We start from the raw sequence: 24,000 nt of genomic DNA, 5'->3' as shown, positions 1-24,000 counted from the left end.
TGAAAGGTTGACAACCATGAGTTGTTCTGCTATCATTGTTGTCACAAAACTCCTCGATAACCCACTATCTGCCAGCCAATCTACTTTTTGTTTCTTGTTGCATATCGTTTGTATATTTCGTTGCCATTTGTTTTGTTTGATTGGACCTTCTTTATTGATTTGAAAAAAATTGTCAAATTAAGTTGATGTTGGCCCATTCCTCTGTCAGTTCTCTCAAATCCTAATAGGACTCTGCGTCTACTGAGTTTTCTTTGTCCACTTGACTACTGTCTTGTTCGGGTTGGCCACACTAAAGTGACAAGTCTTAACCGGCGTGCTTGTATGTTCCCATGGCTTTGATTATTGTTCATTATGTCTGGCTTTTACGCGGGTTCGGGGTTTTTCAAGCATTTTTGACTGGCATGGTTTTGCAAAGTGCCCCCATTATGTTACAGACGTTGCACAGTGCTTGTTTGACTGGGCTAACTTTACAATGTTCTGGGATAAAAGATCGTCTACAGCGTCAGCATTGAGCTGGTTTTTGGGAGTTTGGTTAGCGTTTATGGTTTGTTGGGTGATCGTGTGTTGTTGAGGTGATCGTGTGTTGTTTTTTTGGAACGTCGCGTTTACCTTATTCCAGTTTGTTCTATTGGAACGCAGAATCTTGCGCTGGTTTTCTTGTCCTCTCTCTGAAGATGGCAAAGTTCAACACTTGGGCCGGGGTTCGTAATTCGGAAATTATTTACACTTGGGTTGAGGTATGACTTATCTTTGCGATGAATAAGTCCTTAATTGAATGCTCTTCAGCGTTCCCTGGGGCTATATTAGACCCTAAATCTGTGAGGCAATTGAAAAACGTTTCTCAATTTTTGTTTGAGCTTTATTGCACTGATAGGAGTTGGAATCGAACAAATGTGATGTTGCAGGGGCGTGTAATGCTCGTTTGTTGAACGTCTCTCAATGACCGTAAGAGGATTCCTTTGAAGTTGGATTTGGTTTGCTTCTGTTCCGAGTGAAACACTTTACTTTAGTGTCGGCCTCGTCCCAGGTGTACCGGTCGAAAGGGGTTTCTTATGTTGATGCTTTCATTTTCCCATTCCACCGTTCTCCTTTCAATACCTACCTCTCTCTCTCTCTCTCTCTCTCTCTCTCTCTCTTTCTTTCTCTTTCCATTCTCATTGCCGCCAGCATTCACGACACCCTCTTCATAGGGGGGCACGGTTGGAAAGAATGAATCCGCGGCGGTTGATTTTAATCTGAGTAACTGATTGAGTGCAAAATTTTTTTTGACATCACGGCTAGCTTGAATATGGACATCCATTATGTTCTTTCTTGAGAGAGGTAGGCAACTAATTCCCAGTAAAGAGTTACCCAACTGGCATTTTGAGTTCATTGAAAACGAGGGCGCGAAAACATTGAAATTGCAATTTCTGTGTAACTCAAGAGGCTTTCTGTTCTAAACGTGATCTATCTTTTCTTTCGTTCTCCCAAGATAGTTTTTTAGAGTCATGAAATGAGACAGGAGGCTACCAGACAATTCTTGCCAGCCATCTTTAAAACCAACAATGCATTATGTTCCACATGGAACTAACATAAAACGAACAACGATGATTTATACACATATAACATATAGTTTCAATAAAATGTTTATAATAGTATGTTTAGATGCAAGGTTGCGCTTCCTAAGGAGTCATTCATAACAATAATTCCAAAAAAATAATAATAATAAAATTAATATTGATAATAATAAATTAATAATGAAAATAAAAATAATATTATTAATAATAATAATAATAATAATAATAATGATAATAAAAATAAAAATAATAATAATAATAATAATAATAATAATAATAATAATAGTAATAAAAATAATAATAATAATAATAATAATAATAATAATAATAATAATAATAATAATAATAATAATAATAATAATAATAATAATAATAATAATGGTAACATCAATAAGAACAATTTTATTATAAGTAATAAAAATACCATTAAAAACAACAAAACAAAAACTATTATAACTATGAGAAAATAAAAATAATAATAATAATAATAATAATAATAATAATAATAATAATAATAATAATAATAAAAGTAATAAAATCAATAACAAAAATATTATTTGAAAATAATGATTTTAATAATGATAATAATATAATAATAAATATAATAAAAATAATAATAATAATAATAATAATAATAATAATAATAATAATAATAATAAAAATAATAATAATACTTGTAATATTACCAATAAAGAAAAAGATAACTATATATTCATCAAAATTTTCAAATTAGGGCGGTGGAAGAGCATTAGGAGCCGATACACTGCTCTGAGTGTCTCAGCAAAAAAATGTTTCGACAGAGAAAAAAAAGTGTTCAATTAAAAATAACATAACCCACAGAAAACAAAACAAACTGTTGATTCAATTATCAATATATTTTAAAAAGTTACAATTTCCGCGCCAAAACGCTATGTTCACACTATGTTCAAAGATTTTCTATCTGAAAGAAGGTATTGTTTCTAAGGGCAATCTTAATTCAAAGTTAACAGAAATTGAGGTGGGAAAACTGCGTGGATCAATTTCAAACTCCCAACAAAAAATGTTAGCGTACTGTTGTCTGTTGATTTTAACGTACTGTTGTCTGTTGAAATTTTTCTATTGCGTTTCTTCAGATAGATAAACCTGAAAATAGGTTGAAATAGGCGCATGAAATTGTATCTTTGTCACTTTTGCGGAAACCTGTTATTATATCCACTGTATTAAACGCTGCATCTAAATCAAAAAGAGCTCTCTTTTTTGGTCTTAATTCTTCAAATTAAAAAAATTCGAATCAATACTTTTTTAACACAACTAAACGCAAATTGAAACGTAAGAAGTACATTCATGTTATAAAGAAACGCTCTTGGAGTTCAAAAACAATGCATTCAAATATTTTTCGTTTTTTGGCAGTAAGAAAGTTGGTTTTTGATTTTGAGAGTTTACTACTGCAGCCAGTTATCTAGGAGGGAAGGATTTTGCAATTGTGAGATACGACGGCAAACTCTCTTCTTCAATTCATTAGTTGGAACACATTGTATTCGGTGTATTTAAACAGTCAGCTATTTTTTCAAGTCAACCTCACATAAATTAGAGATATCTTCGCTGCATTTATTGTTGCTGTTATTAGTCAAAATTTTGAGTTGCATTTCATTAACTTGCGCAAAAAACCAAACTCCGTTTATTTTCTGACTTGTTGTTCACTTTTGCTAAACGAATTGTCCGCTTAAATCGCTTTGTATTGCAAGATAGCTAGCAAACTGTTCCATATCCAGTTTATCTATGAGAATGAGTATTGATTTCCATGCAACTTCCTTGTAATTTCAGCTTTCTAATGATTGATTTTTCTCCCAGTGCCTCAATGTACAAGCATATGTGTTTGTTTTGCCTGAATTCTCTTTAAATTCTTGTAATCTAAATCTTCAGTCAGCACATTGTGTAACCAATCAAACTTGCCTCGAATTACTAAACCGTTCATTGACGATTCATTGCAACGTAATTGAGAAGGACGTAGTTATCATTTTTTAATTGCACGCGTTTGAATTTTCCCATTCTTGGCCTGTCTTACTTTTAACTGTGCCCTGCAAAGTGTCTCGCAAGCTACTTTATGATGGCCTGCTTTTGCACAGCCCTCCACAATCTGTTCTAATTGTGATGTCTAAAATATGACTCAAGGGGCATTTATTCCACCTGCATCTATTGTAGGTTAAACCATTTCTGTGCAAAATCCTCCATGTTTCTTTAACTTATTGCCGTTTCTGAAAATATTGTGATTTATTTAGATTTGGATTGAGTGAAAGGATTGTCAGGCTATTTTTCAAAATGAATTATTACTATACTTGCAAAAATCTTTGTTTTGATGCCTTAATGAGCCGATCTTTAAGGTCGTCTCTCAAAAAGGTACCCACGCCTCCATCCTTTTTCCAAACAAAAATATTTATTTGCTCATTACTCAAGGTAAAACCGTTTTGTTAGTTATCATTCTAGATTTATTTTTATGATTAGGAGCACTTGAGATCACGCAAAAATCAAACAGAAAATCCTGAAAAACTTAGATAAAAGCTAAGTATGTTCTAGAACAGCTCGGAATCTGTGAAACTAAAACTTTGCAGAAAAACACAAGTTTACAATGCATACTTCAAACCTCGTTTGGGAGCAATTAAAAGCACGTAGTAATCAGGACAGTAAATACTCCCTCTGAGCCAACATACTTTCAAGCCCTCATAGCCTCGTGGTAAGTGCACCTGACTAACAGGCTTTTGTCCCAGGTTCGGTTCTCACCCATCTACTTTGAGTCTTTCAGGTCATTGACTGAGAGAAGGAAAACCCTTTTGTATTAGATGTTTACATTCAACCAGCTTCTGTTGTCATAGCAACTGCTTAGTCATTGTAATAATCCCAGCTGTAGTAATAGTTACAAAAACCATAGAAGTCACGTGAATTGAGGAAAAAAGGAGGAGAAAACACTAACAACCCAACAAGCACTCATCTATATCAGCTGCAGAAAACGGCTTTCGTCCTAGAGGTCGGCAAAACTACCAAAATAAACTGTCTTGAGCAGTAGATAACGTGTTACTGTGCCTTGCGTTTTAAAAAGTCTTGAGCAGTAAATTGTTTTTTCGTCAAGTATTGAAAGTTATTCCTAAGCAGTAAACACTGTGTTACTGTTCCCTGTATCTACAAAAATTTGAGCTGAAATTCAAATGCTACGATCCCCAGGTTCTGGAATGTGAACTGGATTTTTTGTTTGCAAAAACGCAAACTACAGCATAAGTTAGGGTTTAAATAATTTTGCAAAAACAGGTCTCAAACGTATGTCTTTGGATTTTTCCCCTTTCGAATTGAACTGATATAGAAATAGAAATCTCGTATTGTGTAATCTGCAGCAATCCAATCCAAGTCGATACTGAAAAAGAACTAATATTGGCAAATTTCTACAAACTGAATTGTAATCAACGACTACAGAATTTTAAGAATATAGCGGATAATCAGTTACAAGAGCGCACCACAAATACGAACTAGACGGTGTAGTGCTTTCCTCGTCGCAACCGAATGGGAGAGTAGCCGTTACAGGTGGTCAGCCGGACCGCACAGTGAAAGGCAAACTGATGTCGAATTTGTTAAGAATCACAAAGTTAACTTCTCAACTCAAGAAGGTATCAGTAAAAAATCAAGCTGCTGCCTAAATTACGAAACAAAGTGACCAATTAAGGAAGCGTAGCTACTTGGAAATGCAGCAGATTTAGAAATGCTTAGAGCAGCCTCGAGCCAAAACGCGAGAGTGGTAAGATATAAATCGAAGTGGTGACCGACCCAGCAAATCAAAACAATCTATCAAGAGACTCAAGCAATTGACTACCAATTCCAACAACTCCGTAAAAAAACAAAGTGATTTGAATATGTGTCGCAATTAAAAAATAGAACAACACAAATTCTTCAACAGCTTAAATAACGATTGGTTATCATATATTCACGGAAAGGAAAGCATGTAGAATCAAAAAGTTCATTCAAATTTTCAAGCTTCTGAAGCAGAACCGCCCGTAATTGATACACCTTCGAGAGATCAAAATCGTTGTTTCCCGGATGGGAATAATAACACATGCCATGAGACACTGAACACTGCTACACTGAACGAAAAAACAAAGCATCAAGATATAAAGAAGGTTTCAGAAACATGATCAGCGAAGTGACGCTTTGAAGGAAAAAAATTAATAAACTGAAATCGAATTTCAAACAATATTGCAATCGAGCGAATACATTATGATAGCAAGAAGCTGAAGCTGATAAAACAGATAGAAGAATTGGAGATGCAACATCTGCAACATCAACTTCAAGACAGAGAACGAGAAGTAGAGGGACAAAATCACAGACTTGAAGAAGAATGATATATGTTCTCGACCAACGAAAGTTCATGAAAAGTCAATATTCAATTGTATTCCAATTAAGAGATGTTTCGGAGTGTGCCAATCAGATGCATGAAACACAAACACGAGCTAAACCAAAAATTGCTTCGACGTAAACCTAGAACAAAATGGAGAGAGGAACTATTCGCGGTATCCAAACTCGTGCTCGTTCTTCTAGCTGTGAGAAATTGGATCTTCCGCTAAAATTTGGCTCCATATACGCTTACAGAAAATTCAGCAGCTGTCACGTCACAAAATTGTAACTAAACAGTTTCGCTGGAAATGGCTGAGTGTTCTAGCTTGTTTATTGCAACAGTAGATAAACGCATACCTCAGGGATAAACGATTCAGGGAAAAAGAGCCATTTAAAGACACTACTAACAGGCAAAACAAAATCTGCAATCTAGAGCATCGGATATTTTGGCCAAATTTGTAGTGCTGTCACGAGAAATTACAGAAAAATTTGAAAACGCATGTAACAAAATTGCGCAGCTCGAGAGCCTGCGAAAAACAAATCAAGTGAAACTAATTGACTCAGCAAGCCTGACTCAGTTTTTTTGTGTTTTATTTAACGTTGTGAACAGACTCAAAGAGTAAAAAGAAATACGTGATCTGCAATCAAGTTCTACATTATAACAGTTTATAAGCTACCAAAGATAAACAGAGAGAAAGGGTGGTTCTATTTTGATGAGAAGAACGATGACTGGCCTGATCTCACCATTTTTGTCAAATGGCTTTTGCGTATGAAGCTTTCTCAGTTTTTAAAGGAGGGCGCAAAGAGACAGGCAGGTGCAAAACAAGAGGAGAAAAACGGTTCTCGAAGACATCAAATTTCAGTTCAAGTTCGAATCTAAAAGAACCGAAGTCAACCGAAAGCAATCAATGTCTGCTAGTTGACGGCACAACCAGCGCATTTGGAACTACCCATTTTACAAAAACTTGAATAAGAACGATTGATACGTGGCAGTGATGAGGCAATGCTTATGTTATGGATTTCAGGGAAAAAGAAAGCAACCAAAAATTGCTAAGTCAACGCGTGCGGTATAAATGGATGTACCAAATAAACAAAGGATTAATACACTCCAAAAAGTGCGTGCGAGGGCAGTCACAGTCAACGTAAGCACATTGACGATAACTCAAATTAATGAGGCTTCAATCAGATTTTTCCGCTCCCAGTTCAGAGCAGTGACAAAAAGCTAAAGGCATATGCTTTCCTGAATAATTGATCAACGGTATCGTTCGTTAATCAAAGCATACAAGAAAGGTTTTAAACGCCAAACAATGATGTTACACTTAAAATAGTTGGCATACACGAAAAAAAGGAGCTGAAGACGAATATGCTTTTGTTGCATTGTTTTAAGGCAATTATGGACTCGTCAAATTCTTTGGGCAGTAAACACTACGACTACAAAAAATTGAGAAAAGTTTCAAGCTTTCCGGTGTACTTCCAAGCAGAGTTTAAGCTTGATGAAAATTGGCATATTTTCGCATCAAGATTTCTATGAGGCACAAAAGGCATCAGACTACAAGATAGAAATACGAAGTGAACATGCCGCTGTTCTGCCCGAATTAGGATGCTTACTCAGTGGAGCCATCAAGGGCAAGAGAATACAAAACTTTACTCATTTTGCCTGCCCAGAAGACGTAAAACTGCCTGCCCAGAAGACGTGAAAACTTCAATCACCCAAAGTCAGAGAAAAAACTACGAAAACAAAAGATAATAGAGATTACGATCAACTTAACGGCAAGCGGTAGGAAGTGAGAATGCTGTGGGTTGAACAAGAAGTAACCTACTGAACAATTACAGATCAGACTTGGGTCAATTTTAATAAATGGCGCGGAAATACTGAAAGGACCCAAACCTTAAAAACTTGTATCGGCAGTCAATGGATAGGGACTTTGGAGCGCAGATTCGTGAAGAACAAATCAGAATTCGAAAAGCACTTTTGAGAAAGTATGGTTCTTGCCAACCATCAAGCGAAGAATCCAATAAAGCTCAGTAGAATTTGCCGCGTTTGCAACGCTGCATTAAAATACAAAGAAAAAGCTCCCGGCTTGCAATGATTTACTTCATGGCTTGATTGGAACAATTTTCATATTTTGTTTCCAAAAAATAGTCATGACAACTGATATCGAATCAATTTTCCTAGAAGTGCAAGTTTCCGAACAATAGAGGAGCTGTCTAATGTTTCATTGGAAATCAAAAATTAAAATAACCGTGCAAATATATGAGCACCAGTGTAGAAATATTTCACCAACAAGCTCAAACTACGTTCTTAGACGAGTCGTCATCAATTATGAAAACAAGTTTCCTATGTCAGCAGAAACAACCCAAAATTAGATCAACTTGAACGATCTGATCAAGTCAGTAAGAACACGGGAAGCAGCTATCGTGATGTCCCATGAGCTACAGTTTTTCTCTCAAAACACGGATTTGAATTGAAGAATTGGACTAGCAACAACAAGGAAATGAGTGCGGCAAAAACTGAGGACTTAAAACCAACCTGAAAAACAAAGCAAGTGCATGTCAATTCAAATCCAGAAGTATAATTCAATTTTGACTCCAAATAATGTCACTGGCTATAGTCTGCAAGTTTGCAGAGGTATCAACGAAGTAATTGAGGCTCTGATTGCCCAAAGGTAGATCTTGTCTCTCGTATCTTCAGTAGTTGGCCCGATGAGATTATTTGTTCTGTTCGGCGTTCACGTGAGACGACACCTAAAGAACATCTGGACCAAAATATGGCAACATTGGGACAACAAATATAGACCCGGTGAAGAAGCCAAATTCCTAAAATGGAGAATTCCTATTGTTAATGAAACTGGCATCAATAACGATATTTGAACACAGTGAGGAAAAAATTGAACTTCATTTGTTTGCTGGTGCATCTGAAGACACAATGTGTATAGTATCCTATCAACGTTCTGAACCAAAGGAAAACTCATCGGACTCTTAATTTTATTTGAAAAAGCAGAGTGCTTTTATTTGAAAAAGCAGAGTAAGACGTCTTTTGATACCACGCTTGAAATTGCAAGTAGTTGAGATTGCAGCGAGTTTACAAAGAATACAATGTCAAAGAAAATGAGTTCAAAATGCACAGTTGCAGCTCATGGTCGGACTCAAGTACAGTCCTCCGATGAATACCCAGCGGAAACAACAAGTGTTGGAGTCTAAACAAATGACTGAGATAATGAATACGACTGATGTTTCACAGTAGAGACATGCGAGCGGTTTACACATCTAACCGCTATTTGTATCAGTGCAATTAATGTTGAGGAACTCAAGGAAAACAAGCGGCTAATTGAGCCGGCCTCGTTAAAGTAACCAAATGACGAATGGTTCGAGGTAGTAAAACTTGTTTTAGCCTCAGACAAAGAGAAAAAACCTGCTTCAGCTTTCATAACGCAGTCTAGGGTGAAGAGACGAAAACAATAATTCAGTGGAAACGATTCAGCAATTTTAACCAATTGGTAAATTCAATAGCATAGGTAAAACGGGTATTGATGAAAAGGAAACTGCCAACAAATTTAACTGGCATTGCGGAAAAGGAAAATGTCAAGGCAACAACCTTCAGGTTACTACAGCAAAAACAGCTTACTGAGGAGATGAAATCATTGAAAGTTCAAGAGGCACCTTCAAAAAGCAGTAAGATTCTGCAATTTTCAACCTTCATTGACAACGATGACTTAGTTGTGCAATAAGCAGAATAGACAAAAATCAGAACTTGAATAAAAGCATCCAATAAAATTTTCTTTTTAACATCGCGTTGTCGAATTATTCTTGCGTAGAGACCACAAGGAAAGCAACCAAGACCGGGACTGAACAAGACAGAAATATTGTTCAACTACTATTCGGGATTGTTGGCTCAAACAACGGCTTACGTTCAATAAAAATTAGAACTTTTACGTGCGGAAGAAGCAAGACACAGACAGTGTTTTCAGTGACAACTGAGTTAGCCACAGCTAACTACTGGAAAACTTGTCCCTCCGACAGCCTTCGTAAACTTTGCAGTACGCTACTTTGGTTTTTTTACAGAAAAAAAACGCGCAGAAATATAAAGATTTTGTGTTATTTGCTCACTTGTCTAACAGTACGAGCACTGCATATAGAGCTAGTTCCAAAGTTGGAAACCGATTGTTGTCTGTACGCAATTATGCGGTTCACAACTTGAAAAGGCAGACCAATAATAATAATCAGGAACAGCGGGACAAACTTCATAAGCTCAGGCCGGGAGTTTGAAGTGTAGGTCGCAGCATGGAACAAAGAATGAATTGAAAAACATCTCAGCACCTCACTTTGCAGGAGTGTGCGAGCCATTGGTCAGAATGTCCAAGAAAGCAATGTGTGCAGTGTTGGGGAACCAAGCAATTACGGAAGATGTTCTCCGAACCACAAAGTGTCTTGTTGAGCAAGCGCTCAATGCAAGAACACTGACACCAGTCAGTTCGGATGTCAGTGATTTGGAAGCCATTACCTCAAGCCAATTCGGGCTCGAAAACAATAACTCTTGTCTTCCACACTTATCATGAGCTGAAAAGATTGTCAATCATCGAAAGCTCTGCCGGCTATAACAATCTCTATTCAATTTTGCATGGGACAGTTTCCCAGATTCCGAACAAAAAGTCAACTTTGAACAATGGGCAAAAATGGAAATGAGAATCTATTTGAGACGGAAATCTTCACGATAAAAATCTCTTTGTGTGGCTAGGCGGGGAAAATAGATGCATAATGCTGAGAGAGTTTGCATTAGTTGTTCTTCAGTTATAACTTCTTGTACAGTAATAGAAAATAAACATAAAGATCGCCATGTCACTTGCGGAGATTTCAATCAAAATTAATTTCAACTAATAATACGGAAATAATCAGTCCCTTAGCGCCTACCAGAGAAAGTGTATGATCTTTATCGTGATTGGATATAATTGCATCAATTGAACAACGTTTATCATCGAAAATTAAAAAAATCATCCTTCAGTGTTCACTATTGCGTTACCGCAATTCTGCCACTTGAGAAGAAAATTGATGTGAAACCACAGTATTTTTACAGAACTCTGAATTGCTTAGAAGATAACAATACTGTTTGTAATTTCAATTTTACGTTGAACCATGAGTTAAGGAAAATGGATGACAACCAATTATGTGATGGTTACATCAAGCAATTCATTGAGATATTTGTTGATGTATTAGATCAAAACTGCCCACCTGAAAAAAGTTCGTTTCAGAAAACTATCAAATTCGTGGATAACAAATAAAATTAAACGGATGATTGTAATAAAAAAAATCTCTTGCAATCATGGTTATCAAGAAAAAACGTGTTTTTGCGTCATAAGTACACAATTTCAAAATAAAGTAACCAAAGAAATTCGAGACTCGAGGAAACTATTTGCGCAGAAATAGATATCGAAGATTTTTCAAAATTTCTACAAAATTGTGAATAAAACACCAATAAATGACACGGATCCAACCTCATTCAATTATTTCTTTGCAACAGTGGGACGAAATGTGGCCTCGTCAATAGCTTACAATTATATTAACAATTTGCCTTCTCATCAGCAAAGCTCAATTTTTTCTCAAGTATTATTGTTCAGAATGTAGAGGATTCCATTGATTTTCTGCTTGCTAAAAAGTCAGAAGGTCCAGACGGCTTGAAAATGTATGTGATTAAAAATCGAAACACATTATCATATAATTTTCAACTGAGTTCTCCCAAAATTTTCTTTATTGAGGGTTATTTTCCAGATGTTTTAAAAATAGTAAAATTTATTCCTCTCCATAAGGATGGCTCAAAAGATGATTCAAACAGTTATCGACCACTTTCTATCCTCAGTAGAATTTCAGTAATATTTGAAAAAATCATATACTGGAAAGTAAATGAGTTTCTTGGAAAAAATGAACTTTTCTGTACATCCCAATATGGTTTCCGAAAATCAAAGAATGCAGTTCAAGCTATCACTAGTCTGTGCCAGTTTGCAGGGAAATGCAAATCATCGGCTGTGTTTATTGACCTGAAAAATACATTTGATGCTGTTGACTACAAGATCCCACTGGAAAAAGTATTACGGATAGGAAATAGGGGAAAAATCCATGGTTTAAATTAAAGTTTCTTATCAAATCGTAATCAATATATACAATTTGCGCGGGCAAAAAATCTGAAACAAGGGAAATGGTAGTAGGAGTTGTTCAAGGCTCAATATTGGGCCCTCTGTTGTTTCCTATATATATATATATATATATATATATATCAATATATATATATATATATATATATATATATATATATATATATATATATATATATATACATATATATATATATATATATATATATATATATATATATACATACATATATATATATAAACATATATATATATATATATATATATATATATATATATAAATGATTTGCTTTACAGCCAGTGAAACCTTTTATTCACTGATAAACGGCAATTGTCAAAAATTCACCACTAAATCTCAAGTTGGGAAAAATGATTACTGATCTAATACAAGCAGCAGACTGGATGAAAATTAATAGAGTAGCGACAAAGGTAATGAAACCCAAAGCTATGGTTTTTAAAACTGAAAGTTTAAATATGAGCGAAGAACTTCTTTTTTGTGATTCTTTTCTCGATTATGATGACTCCGTTCAATATCTCGGTAGGATCATTGATCGCAAGCTTTTTTTTTCTGTGATCAGCTTGTGAAAGTTTTTAGAAAGTTATCGAAATTACGTGGACTATGTTATCATATTAGAGGCAGAATAACATGTACATAATTATTTAATTTTTATATGGTATAGGTCAAGCCTTAATACAATATGGTGTTTTTGTATATGAATGCACCACGAAAAGTGCATTGTCGTCCTTTTACAGTATGCAGTGTAAAATTCTAAAAACTCTTAGCTATAGAGCTAAGTGTGATTCGGTATGTGGTTTGTTCAATGATAAAATCATGACAATATACAAATTTGACAATCTTGAACTGTTCAAAACCATCACAGGTTCTATAGACAATCCAATATTTAAATTCTTTGAATATAAAACAAGTTAAAATCTGACTCAATTTCAAAACCATAATGAGCGACCGCAAACAAAAAAAATTACAAGATGTGAAAAACGTTTTTTCCATTACATAGGCGTCTAGTGGTACTGTATGATATACTCAGCCGCTGGAGAATAAGGTCTGACATTGAAGAATTATCCGCAATGTTGAATATGGATTAAACAACTTAAACCAAAATTTTGCAGGAACATACATCTTTTTTTCCGAGAAGAGCTTTTGTTCATGGAAAATCTCTGCTCATGGTTATAAATTGTAAACGTTTTTAAAATTAATCTGTAACCAATCAGTTATGTTCAATTATTTTTATTATTATTATTTTTTTATTATTATTACGACACTTTCATTACTGTCCAGATGACATTTTTTCCCCCATTTTGAGTGCAATTGCGTCCAGTTTGTAATTCATAAAAATATCTTACATTTGCAAGTGTTTTTCACAAACCGTTCTATGAGTAGCATAAATCAAAAAATTTTTTAGTTTGTCGTCATATGACTGGTAATGTTACAGAATCAGACAAACCTATAAATATCACTGTCTTCAATGTTTTAAATCTCTTTTACTGTACTCAGTGTCATCGCGGCAATTGATTTGCTTTTTTGAAAGAATAAAACGGTAACAACTGCTTTAAATAGTTATCAATACCGTTAATGTAAATAAACTGCTCATTTAGGTGTGTTGGCTCAAGCGTTCAAGATTATTATTTACCTTTATTATGAAGCCAACAAATTAAAAACGGCATATTGGCATTGTTATAAAAGCCATCACAACTTTAGTGCTCAGCAGACTCAAACTTTTCGAAAATCTCGCAAAACAATTCAGAATTTGCGAGATTTTTGAAAGTATCTTGCAAAAAAAAGTTACAAATTCGACATATCAATGAATTATGTTAGCTTGGTTTTGAAATCTTGAATCTTGCAAGAAAATTTTTTTTGTTTTCTTGGTAGCTAACACTGGTAGCTAAATCAGTACTCCTGCAGTTTCTTTCAGTAACTCCACTAATGCCGTTCCCAAACCCGGAATGAAAACAAAGGCGGGAAGAACCACAAAAGTCATACTGGGAAATCTCGAAAAGTCAGGTTTTAACTTCAGTAGATTTTCCAACAGTTGATTAAATAATTCAGCTCAACCAATCGCAGAAATCAGCCAGGTAACCAGGATGAAAATGTAAATGCTAATTCAAAATCTCGCAAGGTTTTTGCCAGAAAAATTGAAGAACTATGCATTCCCTTGCAAAATTTCTTGCAAGATTCTTGCAACATTCTTGCAAGATTTTAAATTTTTTCTTCACTAGGGAATGGTTCTAAAATTAGTTTAAAATGACGCATAAACTTTTTTACTGATGCGCTATGAGACATAACAGCTATTGAGTCCAATAAAAGCCAAATGACTATAGGTAAAAAATGGAATTACAATATAAAAATTTTGGCTCAGGGAGTTGCGGTCGCACGGTCGCCGATGAGGCCAAGATTTTATTGGAGGTGCACTTTTATTGATAGTGGCGAACCATCACGATCTCAATTTTGAAGTTTTGCAAATTCAAACATATTAATTTCACGAACATAACCAAAAGTTTAACATTAACACGTCAATCCATACGATGATTCAAATAAAGCATCATCATTTCAAAAATGTTAAAGATAGTACACCATTTCCTGTTCGTTTGTATATATACAGAAAAGTATAATTCATTCGGAGAATGATTTGTTCGATGAGCATCAAATTTGAGTGGTAGTTTATATCGGCAATAACTTTAATGGTTCGATATTTTTACCGTAAAAAAATGAGTCGTTTGCAGACGAGCAAACTGATTATTGCGGCGGCAAAAATTGCATAACCGCTAAAAGTAGTGCGTGGCGTTTGACTAGAGAATATGCAGCAGACTGAGCTATGGTAAATAATTACGAACTAACCTCTTGCAGCTCGAAGTTGATGGTTGTCGGGTTGAACTGGGGCGTGTGGTCGTTCACAGGCACTATATTCAAGACCAGGTTGTAGCTGAGATACTCCACAAAACTCTTCAACACAAAACGCCATTGGCACAAAAAATAAAAGCCTCCCTCCAGTTTTTTTATAAGCCGCACTCCAGCGACATTCATATATCCGTAAAATTAAAAAATTATCAACTGAAAAAAAATGCCTAGATGAATCGAGAACAGGCCGGTGAAAGAAAATGCGAGACAGTATATCACATTACGAAGTAAAAGTGCAGCTTGCTGTTTTCAAGATTGTTTGTGGACAACACTGACAATACCTCGTCAGCAAGTTTCACTTTGCGTATCTTTCTTCGCAAAGATAAATGGTTACGTTAAACGTGGACAGAAAAGACGGAAAAAGCATAAAATTCTTAAATCTCATTTACCGCTGTCATATGGACAGACCATTTAAATGATATAATTTAATTCTAATTTCAATACTATTTGTAATTTATTACTCATAATCCATTCATTTTGTTGTCCATCCACCTAGACGGGTGATTAATCAGTTCATCTGCATAGACAGATAATTGCGCCAGTTTAATTTATTCATAACGTAAGCATTTCCGCACTCTAAAAAAAGATTCAGGTAAATTTAGCTGAAAACAACACCTGGACTTACCTGAACCGTTCAGGTAGATATGTCTCACCTGAACCATATACCTGAACACACCAACAAATTTACCTGAACTTTTTTTAGTGTGCGTTTTGAGTTGTAAGTTATATGATCAAACTATGATAAAGCACTTAAGGTTTTTCTTATTTCAGTTTTCATTCCTCTGAATTGTCCAACTTGAAACTAGTCGTGAAATTCAATCTGTTCAACTGACTGATGATATTTGTTAAGATAAGTGTCTTTCGCCTCGCGAATGCCAACCTAGAAAGCAAATTTTAGCTACCAAACCAACACAAGCGAATTTTCACCGCTAATTCCAACATAAAGTCAAATACTAAAATTCCTACCACAAAACTCACAAAGTATATCCTCTGTGGATATAACATGACGCAGTAAGCTAAAGAAATAAAAAAGACGCCATTAAATCTTCGTTACTTTGCACTAAGAAGCTGTGTCCAACATATGTCCCAGATTAAGGTCCAGACCAAAGTGAACACTGATTATACCGTTCAAGACTATGTAATTCGGGCGCACGATGCACAGGTGGGCGCTCGAAAATTGCCTGATAAGAGGTCACTTTTTTGGTCTGGACATCACTGCCTGGGTCCATCCTCAATGCTATTATCGATTAGAAATTCCTCGTGACTTAGCGGAGGAAAGTTACTCATTATAATATCATATCTCGAACATACCACTCCATAGTCTGGTGAAAATAAGCAATTGATGGTAACTGTGTAGAGATTTTTAGCCTCCGGATCATCCAAGTCAAATCCTGAGGTAAGCAGCAGCTGAAATATCTCCAGATCAAACTTTCCCTCATTCGTGTGTTCCAAGTCAAACTGAAGGTAATCTGAGAAACCGCCAAGGGCCCCATTGGTGGCAACAGTGAAGAGTACGCCTGGCTGGGAGTTTTCGCCCACATCGAACTGCAGGTTCTCCTGGTCTGTGATCTTAACAGTGGCTGCTACATCCGCAAACTTGTCAATGGCACACGCTTCCTCACCTGCAGGTACAAGAACATTATTACTCACCCTCATTTTTGTTACAATATCGTAAATCCATGATACTTTTTAAAACAATCACCCGACTGAGAAAACCGTCTGGGTCAAATGTCCTCCCCCGTTTTTTCCAATTTTGTTCGCCGTTTTTACCGCCTCTCAACCGTTTTTGATTGGATGATCTAAAGAGAAGGGAGTTGCCTAGCCGAGGGTGTGACAATAAGAAAAGACAGAAGAAATAGATGTAGGGTCAGCGGTGTAGGAAAAAAACACGGAAAAGCCCTCAATTAATTTTAGATAGAAAATAAACGGAAAAAATCCCCACTTGATTATTAAAGAGCTGCGCATTTAGCGCGTTTGGCAACGCCGAGCATGCCACGGCTATGCCATAGCAGCCCGTGGTACTTGACATGAAACTACAACATTCAATTTCAAAACTGGCGCTTATTTCTATGGTCGTTTATTTCATATACAAAATTAGGTACATTCTAACACTCTCTCGTGTGATATCGCACGATTCATTCTCGTGTAGTAACAAATCACACAATTTTTCTTGTGAAGAATGCGTTTCGTGTAATTTCACACGAGAAATTTTTCCTCGCGTGATAAAAAAATTACACGATTTTTCGTGTGAGTGAGCGTTTGAGAAAAATTAGCAACTTTTAGAGGAAACTGTTTTTTTATTTGTTGTATTGAAAAATCAAAAAATCGAAACGAAAAAATTATGAACGCTTAGTCTTGTTTCAGTGTTGAAAAATAAACCTAGATTAGCCTTGACTGGTTTCCTCACCTTTGTGTTGTGAATTGTGTATCAAGCATTAAAGATAAACACATTTTCATCCAGAACTTTGTGCCATGGCCAATAAAGGCTAATCGACAAGACCTGAAGAAGTGTGTTCAATGCATTTAAAGTATATACAGCGCACTAGGAGTTATAGGCCAAAAATTCTTTGTCAACATTCGAACCTCTGTGGGTCTTCTCCTTGTCCCGATCTGTTAGAGAACTTAAATTTGTTCTGTCAATGATGATTTCATGTAATATATTCGACTTTTTTCAGTGGTTAGAGCAAAAGATAATACTTAAAGCTACCTATAGGTTTTTTCAGAGTGTGTTTAATTTCTACACCCAGGGGTCAGATTCTGGGAAAACGACATCTCTGAACATGTGATCAAAAAGTTTTCGAGTGTTCTTGTTTGCTTAGGGCCAAAAATTTTCTTCATCTCCACATTGTTCTCTATACGTCTCTCACACTGCGTTTCAAATAAGTCCAAATCTTAAAATGTGATGACAGATAGCAGCTTGCTGTTGAACAATCGAATTGATACAAGTTCAACGGCCGCCTATATATAAAAGATTTTGCCTCGAATCAATTGACATTAATTCTTTAACTCATTTCAATAGCTCATCAACATTTAATAATTCAATAACTTTTTTAAAAGGAATCTAGCGTAAATTTGTATTCGGAATAAGAGAAATGATGAAAAAAATAACAAACTACAGGCCACACAAATGATAAGTATTTGAGTTTAACATTGTATTGCGAGTCGTACATACGTACTGTGTATGAAAAATTTATGTCGATTCGCGGAAACAATCAAGCTGTTTTGTTAATTGCCTGGTTAGATTGATTTGCCAGTTAAATCAATCCTTTACATTGAATACTTGAATTAATCGGAGATTGGACAATTAGAAAGACCACAAGGGGTGAAGAATTGAATTTCAACCGTATATGAAGAAAAATATTGAGGGCAAGAGTAACCCGTTTAAAAGGGTTACAAGTTAAGACATCATGCTGAACAACAGTTCAGCGAAAGATTTATTTATACTCAATGATTGAACAGACATAGGATTAGAGCTCAAGGTTTTAATAAAATTGAGTATAGATGAGTGGACAATTTAAAGTAGACATAAACATAATTTAGGCGACAGAGGTCAAATTTAGCAAAAGAAATATTATTCACACAGATGATCGGCAATGATCAGGAGAATAATATACCAATTTTCTGTTTTTGAAAAAACAAAAATTATACTTAATTTTGCTTAACTAAGTTTGAAGCAAGAAAATTAAATAACAATATGTATTAGTTAACTACTAATAAAATTTGTGATTGAAAATCAGTTTTAGGTTAATGATTGAGAGTTTACAAGCTGTCTGAAGCTGAATTATTCTCTGCGTCTAAGACGGTACTAATTCTCTGGTCGAGGTGTGTGAATTATTTCACTGCACTACTGGTGGTAGCTGCGGCGAGATTGTCTACAATCACAAGTCAGTGCTTGGGGTAGGAATCTGCTCCGCGAGAGTTTGAATTCCATCATTGAGTGTGCTTTGCCAAGCGATTGGAGTAATTGATGAAGTTCTCGTGCAGCTGGTTTGTTTTGTACGGGACAGTATCCTTTTTGGTGTCCGTTTTGTCCTTGCTAATTGTGGTGCGGCCAAACTTGGTGGGCATGATACTACTGAACGATCAGATTTTTTGCGTTTCGGCGGCGCTGCTGCGGGGTGGCTGACGAAAGTCGGCGCTTTCTCTTTCAGTGACTTAAAGCGCGTTATAGTTTTGTTTATTTGGGGAAGATGGAAGCAGCTTTCTTACAAATGTCGTACATAGTAATTGAGTATCAGAATTTTATGGTGATTCGCGGCGCGAATCAAGCTGCTTTGCCAATTGCTTGGTTAGATTGATTTGCCAGGCAAATCAATGCTTTACATTGATTACTTGATCTGATCGGCTATTGGCCAATTGGAGAGACCATGAGAGAAAACTAAGTGAATTTCAACTGGATAAAGAAAGGTATCAAGCGCATGAATAAATCGGTTAAAATTATTACAATTTAGGACATGACATGCTAAATAAGAGTTTAACAAAATATTTGTTTATAATCAATGAGTGAACAGACATAAGATCAGAAGTAAAGGTATGAATGGAGATGCGTATGATCATTTGAAAGTAGGCATAAACAAATTTAAGCAACATAGAAGTCAACAAAAGATGACTCACACAGGAGAACGGCAATTATAAGGGTACAAATGTCGAGACATCGCGCTAATAATCTTCATAAACACACTTTGGGGGGAAGCATCAGCGGAGCGACTTCTTGGTACCCCTGACGTATTGTTTGGGTGTCGATATCGGATTTGAATATCACTTTATTTGTTTGTTGAGCTATTTCATGTGTTGACTGATCCGTTCTTCAAGTGTTTTTTGTATGGAAAAGTGCGTCGATGTAGTTGAGTCTACAGGAAGTGTTTGTCCTTCCGCTTCTTTGGGACCAATTTTCGCTATCTCACTATTCAGCGCCAAGATGTGTGGAAGTTCTGGCTCGATAAATATTAGTTTCATAGGCGAAGATTTTACTTCAACAGATTCAGGTGCCAGCGTTTTTTAGAGGTCCTTTAGTCGAATGGCTGTCTTTTTCAGAATGATTGTCTCTTGAGAGTTTGAATTCCAGAGAGGCTTCACTTCAGACGTGAGAATTGAGTTTTGGTTTAGGGTGGTGAATCAATTTTTTTCTTGCTAAAATATTGTTTTATTGGACCACCTTGTGCTTCATTCGTGGTGTAGAAAGAATCATTTGTTGTAGAACAAATCTTGGGAATAAAATAATCTTCTCGCTAATATATCGCATTCTGCATTTCTCTTGGCCTATTTGTATTTCAGGTGAAATCCACTCAAATTTCATTTCAGAGATCAACGTCAAATCTGAATAAGCACTATTTTCAAATTTCTTGGAAACTTCTGTAAGAAACTAATCAGAAAAATTTTCAGAAAAGCCACAAACTATTAAGTCATCTACCCACAAAAAACCGATAAATTATTTTTTGTTATGTTTTTTATAAATAAGCCTTCATCATGAAATGAGCATAAAAAATTAGGTGTAATCACGAAAACCTTCAGAGTCAAAAACCAGTTGTTTCCAGATTGTACCAAATCATTCAAACTTTTTTTTCATTTTACAAACAATGGACTTTCCACTTTCATCAAAAATTTCAAAACCTTCAGGTTTTTTAATGACTACATCTTCTTCAATTGCAGCATTTAAACAAGCAGTTTTAACGTCCATTTGTTTTAATGAATTATCGATAAAAATAGACAGACACATTCTAATGGTTGAAATTCTAGTTGCAGATGAGTAAGTCTCATTCTACGAAAATTTGGCGAAGAGTTTTTGCGAGAAAACGAGCTTTATATCAACATATTTCACCATCAAGATCAAATCTCAAAGCAAAATTCCATCTACTTCCTTCTAGTTTTTCATCATTTTTAATAAGGACCAACCGTTGTTTTCAACCGACAAGTCCTATTCATTCTTCATTGCTTTGAACCAATTCGGATTTTGCAAAGCCTCATCAACATTTTTTGGGAGCAAGGGATTGATAGCGAGTTCACTTAAACCCGACACTTCATTTGAATTGTTGTCAATATCTTCGTCTAGCTTTGGCGTTTTCATTTGTTTGAAATAATTTTCGTTTTTATTAAATCTTACGTTTCTCGACTTTCGAAATTTGAGTTTTCTTTTTTCGTCTTAAAAACAATAAAATAGCACTTTCCATTTTATGAATTCCCAACAAAATTTCATTTTTTTGAGTTTTGATCTAACTTTTTGCGAAATTGTTTTTCAGTAAGCATAAATGCCAGACAAACAAAACGTTTGACAAAAAATGAATTAGATTATTCACTGTACCTCACTTCAAAAGGTGTTTTCTCAAAAACTGAATGCAAAATAATGTTTTTGACGTAAAAAACCATATTCAAAGAATATGTCCAACAATTTTTGTCCAAGCAGGCGTTAACCAGGAAAGAGCAAGCCAGGAAACAACAGAAGTTCCCAAAATTTTTCCAATTTTTCCCATCTTTTGTGGAAAAATTGAAGCAAAGTTTTCAAAACGAATTCTTTGGTTTCTACAATAGCGTTTAATTTCATTTAAATGCAATCTGCACCTCCATCAGAAGCTAAAGTGCCTGGTTTTCAACAGCAGCGCAAATTGTTTAACCTTATCCATGACCTCCTCGTCTCTTGTTTTCATAAAGTAGACTTTTGAGAAACGACTGAAACTATCTCAAAATCCAATGGTACAACAATGGCCATCAACAGCTTCATGAAAAAATTTTGCTAAGACATCTGTATGCTCAATGTCCAAAACTTCCTTCGCTCTTGTCATGCAGTCTTTGGGAACATGCTATTTTTTCGACTTACTTAACTTACAAACATCACAACACTCAACCTTTGCATCACAAATTTTCAAACCCTCTACAAATGCTGGCAAGCCTTCCAAATCAAAGAAGCTGCTGGGTCTCTTCCTTGCATGCGAAATTTTTAAACTGTCAACATTAATGCAATTTTCATTTGAACAAGGAAAATTTTTCCATCCAAACAGTCCATTTTCAATTTCAAAAGGAAACAAGACTTTAAAAAAAACCTGTTTCAGTTTTTCATTGAAATAACACCAACACCAGCCTCTCTAAGTTTTGAATCGAAATTAAATTTTTTTGATTTTTCAGGTACGATTAAAGCGTCGTTTAGAACTTTTTTTCAATTCTTCATTGCTATTTTAAGCAGAAAAATTCATTATCTCATTTTCCTAATATTGAAGAGTGCGCTCTGTTGCATTGTGAATTATGCCAGAAACATTTTCATCCAGGCTAGCAAAAGTATTTTAATCATTCAGTTTGTTGCACCAGAGTCAATTTTAAATTCACCACAATTCTCATTCGAGAGAAGATGAAACTTTTTTTCTCTTGTTCTTTCGAAACTAAAATTTGGCTTTCTTTCCAATTATTCTTTGTTCATTTTTGATTGCTTGGAACTCAAATTTCTTGTTTGTTAATTAGATTTCGGCAATATGTCCATTTTTGCACCTAAACAAACGCTAATTTTGTATTTTTTCTTGTTGGGTTCCGCCCGTTCTGCACGACAAACGTCTGCAAGATGCCACCTCATGCGACAATTATAACAAAATCAATAATTGGCAAAGAAAACGGACTTTGATTTCATCCAATTTTTTATCCAGAGTACAAAAACTTTGAAACTTCCGAGAAAGTTCTTTCAAATGTATTGAGACAAATTTTTTTTCACCTGTTGACCCATCGACATTGGAACGGCTTAACTGCTTGTCCTCGGCTCTAGTAAAATAGTCTACTATAATTTTTTGTACTTATCAAATCTGTTATAACAAAGTCCATTTTTTGTAAACTCGTTCTCTCAAAGCTCTAACACAACACGTCTCAGTTTTCAGAACCTTCTTGTCTACTTCTTGTCTACGCACTGGATACGTTAATGCCAGATGCAGATGGCCATCTGTTTTTTGTCAAAAAATCATTTTCCCTTTCTATTGGCATTTTCAATTTAACCCCTGTAAGGGACTTCCCCTCATTGTAGGATAATCTCCTTGCATCCTACAGTGCCGTCAAGAATTTTACTTAATTTCAATACATACATTCGTGCCTCAAACTGTTTAGAAAATAGCCAAATTCTTCTTCTTTACCGCTAAGGAAAAATTTATCAATGATTTTGCTGTTAGTGTGAAGTCCTTTAATGTGTTGAGATAATTTTTGAACTTAAAACAAACAATCACCAAAGTAAATTTAAAATTTAAAATCTAATGGCACACTTTTTCAAACCAACCATTTAGATTTAGGCAAAATTTAACATAGAAGTACACGAAATAAAAAACAAAATTTGAGACTTCTATTGCCGATACATAATTAAAAAACAAAAAGTTTGTCTTCATTTTGTTAGATCTTCAACAATATAAGCGCAATTTAAAAACAAAAACGATTTTTTTTACCAATATATTTGAAACAAAAAAAAACAAATATTAACTTAGAAATTGGAACTACACAAAGTATAAACGTTTATTAAACGTAAAACTTTTGATCACCAGACAGTCCTTTTTTATAGAACCTTCCCGTTTTACTTAAATTTTTTTTAAAATAAAGCAGAGTTGTTGATCCGTTTTTTTTTGAGAATGTAGTATCCATGACAAAGTTGAAGTGAACATTGACCAATATAGCCACTGATTCCCGCCCTGCAACTAAGCACGATGAGGACGGACCCTAAGGATAATTTCCGGAACAAAAACTTCTCTTACACACGAGCCAACTTTTGCAATGTTCTTCAACCAAGCTTTGATTAAATTAAGTTTTACTATGATTTTTTCTATGTTAAATCATAGGTTTGCATATTTTACAAACTTTGTACACAATGTCTCATCCCCTGCGGGGTCTCTGACCCAATTCGCGTTTCGCAAATTCAATCTGTTCTACAGATCAAATTACCCTTATAAGAAACGGATTCTTTTTTCGATCCTTTTGTTTTTTTTTGTTTTAAATGACCCTTTGTTGTTAAATTTCGAGTGATTTTCACACACCCGTACATAAACTTTAACGCGCAATGGAATCTTCAACTTTATGATCGTCA

At 35.2% G+C, this 24,000-nt stretch overlaps 1 protein-coding gene across 1 annotated transcript in view; it reads right to left on the bottom strand.

Moving 5' to 3' along the window:
- The window catches only part of LOC142335311 (uncharacterized), a 101,221-nt gene that overhangs the window by 71,325 nt on the left and 5,896 nt on the right, over positions 1-24,000 (bottom strand). Inside the window, exons 2-3 of the mRNA XM_075383758.1 lie at positions 16,278-16,588; positions 14,907-15,011 (exon numbers count right to left, since the gene is read on the bottom strand). Coding sequence (XP_075239873.1) covers positions 14,907-15,011; positions 16,278-16,588 — 416 coding nt within the window. The remainder of the gene's footprint in view (positions 1-14,906; positions 15,012-16,277; positions 16,589-24,000) is intronic.

Source organism: Convolutriloba macropyga, chromosome 2, assembly GCF_964194025.1.
Source record: "Convolutriloba macropyga chromosome 2, txConMacr16.3, whole genome shotgun sequence".
Classification (NCBI taxonomy): Eukaryota; Metazoa; Xenacoelomorpha; order Acoela; family Convolutidae; genus Convolutriloba; species Convolutriloba macropyga.
This window is presented reverse-complemented; position numbering and strand designations above follow the sequence as displayed.